Source organism: Trachymyrmex cornetzi, unplaced genomic scaffold (assembly GCF_001594075.2).
Source record: "Trachymyrmex cornetzi isolate Tcor2-1 unplaced genomic scaffold, Tcor1.1 scaffold151, whole genome shotgun sequence".
Classification (NCBI taxonomy): Eukaryota; Metazoa; Arthropoda; class Insecta; order Hymenoptera; family Formicidae; genus Trachymyrmex; species Trachymyrmex cornetzi.
Genome location: NW_017296102.1, coordinates 140,882 through 149,911, shown reverse-complemented (window position 1 = coordinate 149,911; position 9,030 = coordinate 140,882). Strand labels below are relative to the sequence as shown.

Below are 9,030 nucleotides of genomic sequence, written 5' to 3'. Positions count from 1 at the left end.
CAGTCTTTATGATTTCGACGGGATTGCTCTACATGTTCAAGTCAATTGTGTTAATAATGATAGAGGATACATCAAACTCGACTAGATTGGCCGCAACGAAACTACCTTTCCGCGTGGAATACGGTTACAGAATAGATCAGTACTTCTATCCGATAGTGATTCATTGTTACCTAACCGTATACTCTCATGTGACTGCCACGGTTGCTGCCGATACCTTCTACTTCGCTTTGATTCAACATGCCTGCGGGATGTTCTCGGTTGTCGGGTAAGAGTATCAAGAACAATATTTTAAAAACTGATAATAGAAATCAAACGTCATGACCGACATTGCAAAAAACACTTCGATATAGTTAATTGTCGACACTTCGATATAGTTAATTGTCATATGATGTTAGTAACATAGGATTGATAGTGATATATTTTACATACATGGATAAAACATATGAAAAACGCAGATTTATTTTAATATCAGTTCATATGTGAAAATAATAGTAATTATAGTATTAATATAAGTAAAATAATAACACTGTCCGACAAAATTTGACCTTTTTTTCCTGTGACGATCACGACAAATATTTTTTAGTAAATTCGAGATCACTAAATCCAAATCCACTAGCAAAAGATGTCCATCACGTCAGATTTTATAAATAAATCGAATAATATGAGCCAAAAACAGCATTTTTTTTACCATTTTTAGTAAGACAGTTTGTATTCACAATTTTTCTAAGAGAGATTATATTCAAAATTCTTTATTACAATAATGATTAATTAACATAAAAAATTATAGGACGTGTCATTTTTATGATTACAAAGAAATTGCGATTGATAATGCTAAGAACTGATAAAACAAAGGAGATCATGGTGGACAAGGTGTTGCATAATATAGCGGTACGATCAATCAAAAATTGCCTCTAAATGCTAGTGCGATTTTCATTTTTCTAAAATTTTTTTGTTCATGTCAACTGCATTTAGGTGCAAAATGCATGCACGCTATTTTACTATTGCGTATCTTCGAGAATACAACCTTGTCTAATTCCGCCATGGAAAAAGATAACAAAAATTTACTCACCAACTTCATTTTCTTAAAAGTCGTTGCAATATACATGATGTTTTTAGCGCAACAGCAATCTACAGTAAAAATAAGAGAATGTCTTGTCATGTACTGATTGAGTTTAAACTTTTAAGAATCAATCTTTATGACAATCGGCCCCGGTCTCTCCTACATTGCTTGTTCCGGTCCTTCTTAATTTAAATTTAAATAAAGTCGATGATGATGATCTGAAAATATAATTTGCCAAGAACATTATCATTTTAGTGGCTTCCAGACACATGCTGGAACATATTGGCGAGGATATTAATGAAAATTTCAATCTGAAGCCCCACAAGATGAATGACAATGATTACAACAAAGCTCTTAGTTGCTTACGCAAGCATCTGCATGTAATAAAGTACGTGTTATTTTTATTAATTTTAATAATGTATACTTTACGTTCTATTGTTTGTAACTGCATTCAAATTTCGCTGTAGATTCGCGGAACTGATCGATTCCACGTTTGCCAATATATTCTTGGTTAGCGTTAGTTTGAATATGATCGGTGGCAGTATATGCGGTATTCAGGTATATTCCGATTTCTTTATGTTATATTTCACAATGAGGATTATTGCAGAAAAGAGAATTTTTTATCTAATGAGTATTAAATAAAATAATAATAGTATTTATGTGTGTCTTCTGATCTGGATGTTTTTTTCTCTCGAATCATTGAAGACTCTTTATATAATAATAATACGAAATAGTACGAAAGGAAATATATGTTTCAGGTGCTGATGAATCTAAATGATGCGAAAGACATAGTAGCACCCCTCGCTATTTACGTTGCTCAACTCACCCATCTTTTCTTTCAATTTTGGCAGGCTCAATTTTTATTGGATTACAGCGTCGTTCCATACGAATCGATGTAAGAAATTGAATCCTTTTGGGCTCATTCAAGAGCTCTCGTTATCTTTTTGAAACATCAACATTCCAAAAATCAAAAAGATGCAAGAACTCCGAATATAAACTTTTCAGTTTTACTGCTATTTATTAATCATGATTTAAATTATAGTTGCAGGGCAAATTGGTATTACACCTCGGAAAGATGCAAAAAACTTTTACTGCTAATCATGAGTAGAACCATATTACCATGCAGAATAACTGCTGGCAAAGTGGTGACCCTCTCTATTGAAAGTTTCGGCGTGGTAAATATAACTTTATTATTTGATAGTATTTCAAGTTTCCTTGCATCTTTAGTCTTAAGATATAAATAATGTTTTTCTTTAAAGGTTCTGAAAACATCAATGTCCTATTTTACGATGCTGCGCTCTTTCCATTAACAATTTCAACGTATGTGTGCAGGCTAGCTTGTAAAAAAAACTCTACAAGCTATATCTGCACGAGGATCATCGTGATACATTTACGTGACAATTAACCAGAGTTATTTTAATTGTTAATGATATCGAAAATATAAAATTTTACGCTAATAAATTTCAAAAACCGTTTTTCTTATCACTTAAGAATTATATGAACACCAAAGAGAAACACCACATAATTCCTTTCGCAATAATTGATACAATTGTCTAAGAATAAAATTCTTTTAGACGTAACTTAATCCGTAAGTTATACTTTTGTGAAGATCAGAATGATTCAGACATGAACAAATGAAAATATTGCTAAAGAAATATCTTAAAAATATAGATTTTTCTTTTAATTTCTAATGTTTGAAAATTATTATTTTATGTTTAATATATGCCTCAGTGTGTGTAATTACTTACAAATAAAAATAATAAATTTTGTGTAGATTTAAATTTTTAATAAATTAAAGTATAACAAATTAATTATCATGCGAACACTTACGTATACAAGTAAGGGAGATGATATTACGCCCCCCCCCCCCTCCATTTACATTTTATACAATAACTTTTGGTTAATAATCAAAATTTAAATTTAAAACTTAACAATTACATTCGTCAAAGTGTTGTTTAATCGATTCTAGGCTCAAAGTTACGAAACATTTATTACATAAGACATTATTTATAAAAATGTAGCGACACTGCATTAATGACTCGAAGAGAAACAGGGATGGTAATGTGGCCTTACAAAAATAGATTTAAAAAATTAGTTTTGTTTAAAAAAAAACAGTTTAGTTACATATAAAATTAACAAAAAAGTAAAACATTTTAAAATGTATGCAAATAAATGTATATACGTACACATAACTTCTGCATATAAGCTGCTCAGTATTAAAAATCTCACTACTAAAAAATGGTACACGTAATATAAACTATAAATTAAAAGTAGAGCTACAATCGATTATCAAATAATTATTTTGATGTAAAAACTTCAAAAAAGAGGCCGTGAGTAATTAATAAGATAGCAAATAGACGTATAGAGAGCCACATTAGCAAAATGCCATGCTATTGTTTAAATTTGTACAACTCAAAATATATACAGTCGAATAAAATATTGAATAGCAAACAACATACTCAAAAATACATATATTCGTGTGATAATACGCTCAAATTTAAGAAAAATGAGGAAGTAGGTGTAATTAAATGCTAAAATGTATCTTAGAAACGTTTCAAAATACTTGAGAGTAAAAATGCGTTATAATAAATGCTGGCTATCGAGTATTGATATATTAGCGTCATGGTGTAATGATGAGCTGCTAACAAACAATTCCATAAATAATCATTAGGATTCGCTATGTATAATAGCGGAAATATTAAGAGAGGCCACAAACACTGGCCATAATACTAGATGGTATTATGGCTTTTTGCTCTACTTATGGGTTAATAATTCAATTTATTATAAGCTTTATTCGATGCACAGCAAGAACACTATTGATTTCATTCTACCGAGTTATCACTCTTCGCAAAACTGCGATCGAAAGACGCAGTTGTATAGTGGGAACTTGCATTGAAGGGTGATACAATTGTATGTCGCGGGAAATAATTGCGTAATGTCATAATTACGGTCATGCAATGCTGCGACATAAGGAATTGATAATAACTATTCTCGCAACTTGCCGAGTGGCGAGTATTCACAAGAAATCGTCGCTAATTCGTAGTCTTAGTGTTCCTGAAAATGGATGAACGAAAGAACATTTGGCAAAGTCGTTTTTATACAGTTCCTAGAACGTACATGAGCTTAGTAGGAATATGGCCTTATCACAGGTTTCGCGACAGGTGTTTTCTTTTTGTGCCGATGTTTACGTTTTCCATCACCATTCTTATACCCCAAGTACGTGGCCACAAATTGTATCACTTGTCTTTTCTTTTTATCCTCCAACATACATCATCTGGATATATTAATGTATATTTTATATTATAACATTAATTAGATGATAATATATATGTTTATATATGTTATATACTAATACATATAAAAATGTAATACATTTTATAATATTGACGTATAGTTATTGTATCTTCTAATCGCCGCGGCGGATCTCGACGATGTATTCTCTTGCACACCATCGATGTGGATCACCATAATATTCAGCTTTAAATTAGGGTGGTTAATGATGAACAATAAGAAAGTATGTGATTATCGCATATTCAATGATGTGATTAACAAGATAGAAATTTTGATCGAAAATTCTTGATCGAAAATTCTTGATGGAAAATTTAAGGGTTGAATCTTTTAGCGATATTCCCACAGACTTCTATAAATAGACTGCCGACTTCGCCTCTATGTTTGAAGACAGCGCTGGGCAGCGCCATATTTGTGTTCACTCACTCTCACATGTATAAATCATACGTATAATAACGCTAGTTTTCATATAAATTCACGCAATACTCACAGACAGAACGCACACATATGCATATATGAACTGAAACAAGGAGCTCGGAATCAAGTTTATCAGAGAGAATCAAAGGAGAGTGGAGCGGAGAGTCTTTCCCTTCTCTGATTGGTTCCACTATTTATAATACACTTCCGCAAATGTGCATGTGTGTGTATGTACATATATGTCATACACACAATACTAGTGCGGTACAATACTACTGTGTGCAGCACCGTATGTTCCATCACGCTCCTACCATATCTCCTACTCACTTCAACAGTGCACTACAAATGGCAGCTTCCGGGTGAATCCACTCCGCTCTCCCTTGATTCTCTTTGAAGCTTATCTCCCGGTTTATCTCTTTTTATCATATTGAGTGAGCAGTCTAGTTATAAAACAACATAGAGGTTAATAATGGCTAAAAACTTATAAACAGAAGTCAAAAAAGGAGCATATAGCCAATACGCCGGTTGTTTATTACGATGTATTATAATATATTTAAAATGATCTTTACAAATTGAAAATCATAAACGTTTCGGCCGATTTTCGGCCTTCATCAGTATGTTCTACTATGCAATAATTAAATCGGAAATTAAGTAAAAAAATTCGAATTAAAATAAGAGACATAAAAATTTTTATTAACAAGTAACGTATTAAAAGTTTCTTCCATCCTTAATAATTTAAATTAATTTATAAAGATTGAAAAAGAGTGTTGGTGAATAATTGTAACTCCTATCACATACGAGTAAAGAACTTGGTAATTCCTTATAACTTGTGGATTGGCATTTGATAGCAGACTAATATTAATAATCACACTAATACTAAGTTACAAGAATTTCAGACGAATTCATACACTCAACTTGTTACATTTAATGACCATAACATATTATGATGACTGAGATTTATTCTCTTATTTTAATTCGAATTTTTTACTTAATTTCTGACTTAATTATTGTATTGTAGAACATACTGATGAAGGCCGAATATCGGTCGAAACGTTTATGATTTTCAATTTGTAAAGATCATTTTAAATATATTATAATACATCGCAACAAACAACCAACCGGCGTATTGGCTGTATGCTCCTTTTTGAACTTCTGTTTACTATAATAGTTATATAAAAGTCTGTGGATATTCTATAACACGTGTAGTTTTCTTCTTTTTTTATATAGATGCAATTAAATTTTTAATTCCGGTACTACAATAATCAACATCGCAAAAAATACGGGCGCACCTTATATTTATAGTTGAAGACCTGTCTAAAAACAATGGAGGACGATTGGTTATCGTTGAATACGGATGTAGAAAGAAACATTCTACAACGTCACACTGCATACGGACGATATATCACGCTAACATATGGAAGTATGTCATGGAAACTGCTTTAGAAGATATCACACTCTTTTTTTAAAAACCAAACCAAAGCGATCTAATGCGTACTCTCTACCGATTTAATGCGTATGTCGATTTTCAGTCTTCATGCAGTTCGTAGGAATCCTTCTCATCTCAAAGTCGGTCGTGGTGATGCTACTGGAGGATACTTCGGATGCGACGATATCTTCTCTAGTGGCGGAAGCGAAACTACCTCTTCGTGTGGAATATGGAGAGATGTTAAACCAATATTTGTATCCGATGGCGATACACTGTTATTTAGCCGTATTCTCCCACATCAGCATCACGATCGCAGTTGATTCTTGCTACATCGCTCTGATTCGGCACGCGTGCGGGATGTTCGCGATTGTTGGGTAAGAGTATCATACTCGTGATTGATAATTACAAATTGAAATATGATAAGAAAGGTGAACATAAGCGATACCACATCTATTCGACCTACATTCTAATACTTCGTCATTTATCTTCGAACCCGCTTCGAATCCAGCCCGGATAAAAATGTGGCTGGTTTCGATCTCGCCAGGAGTATTATCTTTTGAGCGGCTTTCCAGACACACGCTGGAACACATTGGCAAAGACAGCAACGACAATTTCGATCTGAAACCCGACAAGGTAAAAGACGACAATTACAACAGAACTTTGGGCTGTCTGCGCAAGCATCTGCATGTGATACAGTGCGTGTTAATGGCTTCATAATGAAATGTATTGCACATCTTTAATCTCTAGATTGTTTAATCGCGTTTAGTTTTTCACGATTTCACAGATTCGCGGAACTGATTGAGTCTACGTTCACAAATATATTCCTAGTCAGCGTTTGCCTGAACATGATTGGAGGCAGTATGATCGGCATACAGGTATGTAAATTTCTGTTATTTCATAATAAAATTTTCTTCAAAGAGAATTTTGCAAGCGAAAAGAAATAGATTTTTAGCAAAAATAATTCATACTTAGCGAAAACTTTTAGAATTTCTGGAATCTATTAAACACGTATATTTCAGGTAGTCTTAAACTTAAACGACGCAAAGGATATCGTAGAACCCTTTGCTATTTATATCGCGCAACTCATTCATCTCTTCCTACAATTCTGGCCAGCCCAATTTCTATTAGATTATAGCATCCTTCCTTACGAATCAATGTAAGAACATAATTTCTTTTAAATTATTGTTTTTTTGGAAGTGTAATTCATAATCTTTGTATATTTTTTTTTAATTTGTTTTAGAAACATATATTAGCAATACATTTTTTTTTCTCTTAGAATTACGCTCAAGTAATCTTGTTCCGAACTGTAGTTGCAGATCAAATTGGTATTACACTTCAGGAAGATGTCGAAAACTTCTTTTTTTAATCATGAATAGGAGTTTGTTACCATGCAAAATAACTGCTGGTAAGATCGTGCCTTTGACTATTGAAAACTTTGGCAGGGTAAGCTAATTGCACTAATATATTCACTATTCTTATTTTCACAATTTTTTAATTTCTATGCCCAAAAAAAATGTTGAGATTTCACTCTTCTCAAAGGTTCTAAAAACAATGATGTCTTATTTCACGATGCTACGTTCCTTTAAATGACGACTTCAACGTATTCTTCTGTAATTTTTATAAAGTTATAAAATTCATGTAGGTATTTACATATAATTTGCTGACAGTCTCAGCAAGCGATAGACTTGAGTTAATTTAAAGGTATCAAAAATATATGATAAAATATTAGACGATAACAAATCTTATATCTTTTATTACAATAAAAAATTTTAATATATTAGGGCAATTAATTGAAATGTAGCGGATGAAAAATTCAGACATTGAAATCAACTATATGTTAATAATTATCATGATTAGTAAGGCATACCACTTCTTCCATTGTAAAACTAAATGACGGATGCCTTGTTCATAAAATTCCTAACCAAGATTGAACCCATTCGTAAACAGCTTCCTGCACTGCTGCGTCCGACACAAATTTTCTGTGTTTCAGATTCTTCTTCAGTACCCCGATTCTGTAACTCTTAACTCTTAACGACAGTTCAATAAGTTAAGTTGTAGCACAGTTTTTTAACCATATATATGTGCGCAATGACAATATAATGATACCGAACTGTTGTTAAAAATTACAGATTCGCGATATAGGTCTTTAAAAATGTAGAAATCACAGAGCGATACAATTCCAATGGAAAATACTGGAGCCCGGCCTACAGTCCAGACTTGTTTTCACGTGATTTTTATGTGAATTTGTTTTTGAAGACCTGAAGAAGAATCTGGAAAGCAGGAATTTTCATAGGAACAGTGTAGGAAACTGTTTGAAAGCGAATATGATTCCAGTCTAAAGAGTTTTATGAACAGGGTATCCGTCGCGTCGTCTAGTTTCACAATGAAACAAATGCTTTACCAACCATGGTAGTTATTAACTTGTTGACTTTAATGTCTGAATTTTTCATCTATTACTTTCATTCAACTGCTCTAATATTAAAAGGGAATCATTATACGATTCTTTTTATAATAATCATTTTAATGGATCCTAAAGACGATTAATCATATTGAAAATGGAACTTCCATACAAACGATTTACGTGTCATTGACACATCACTACATCAATATCTCACTCACGCATGCGACACATACACATATATTTTCGTATAACAATTACGTTTTAATTAGACGTCTAAGTTCAATTTTAAGAACTTCACGCTGTTTCTTCATGCAAATTACTAGTTTGTGGACTACTATTTCGTAAGTACGGAGATTGTACGGTTTTTATATGGAGCAAATGTTGTCACGTGACAGCTCTGGAGCGTATACTTAACTAACACCCTGTATAATCCCCCCC

General features: G+C 32.6%; 2 protein-coding genes across 2 annotated transcripts; both read left to right on the top strand.

Moving 5' to 3' along the window:
• LOC108758130 (uncharacterized) lies at positions 1-2,011 on the top strand. Its single transcript, XM_018502926.1, has 4 exons — positions 1-265; positions 1,316-1,448; positions 1,528-1,618; positions 1,819-2,011. Exons 1-4 carry the CDS (start codon positions 238-240, stop codon positions 1,957-1,959), a joined length of 393 nt encoding a protein of 130 aa, XP_018358428.1. The 5' UTR covers positions 1-237; the 3' UTR covers positions 1,960-2,011.
• Positions 2,012-6,088: 4,077 nt separating this feature from the next.
• LOC108758108 (odorant receptor 13a-like) lies at positions 6,089-7,781 on the top strand. Its single transcript, XM_018502897.1, has 7 exons — positions 6,089-6,185; positions 6,295-6,565; positions 6,764-6,886; positions 6,976-7,066; positions 7,211-7,347; positions 7,502-7,634; positions 7,731-7,781. Exons 1-7 carry the CDS (start codon positions 6,089-6,091, stop codon positions 7,779-7,781), a joined length of 903 nt encoding a protein of 300 aa, XP_018358399.1.
• The last annotated feature ends 1,249 nt before the right edge of the window (positions 7,782-9,030 follow it).

What these genes read in the sequence shown, in the direction of transcription:
- LOC108758108 (XM_018502897.1), top strand. Translation starts at nt 6,089, where the DNA reads ATGGAGGACGATTGGTTATCGTTGAATACGGATGTAGAAAGAAACATT. An exon ending in TATCACGCTAACATATGGAA is followed by an intron (nt 6,186 to 6,294) that starts GTATGTCATGGA and finishes GTCGATTTTCAG; the next exon opens with TCTTCATGCAGTTCGTAGGA. An exon ending in GGGATGTTCGCGATTGTTGG is followed by an intron (nt 6,566 to 6,763) that starts GTAAGAGTATCA and finishes GCGGCTTTCCAG; the next exon opens with ACACACGCTGGAACACATTG.
- LOC108758130 (XM_018502926.1), top strand. Translation starts at nt 238, where the DNA reads ATGCCTGCGGGATGTTCTCGGTTGTCGG. An exon ending in GGGATGTTCTCGGTTGTCGG is followed by an intron (nt 266 to 1,315) that starts GTAAGAGTATCA and finishes TTATCATTTTAG; the next exon opens with TGGCTTCCAGACACATGCTG. An exon ending in GCAGTATATGCGGTATTCAG is followed by an intron (nt 1,619 to 1,818) that starts GTATATTCCGAT and finishes TATATGTTTCAG; the next exon opens with GTGCTGATGAATCTAAATGA.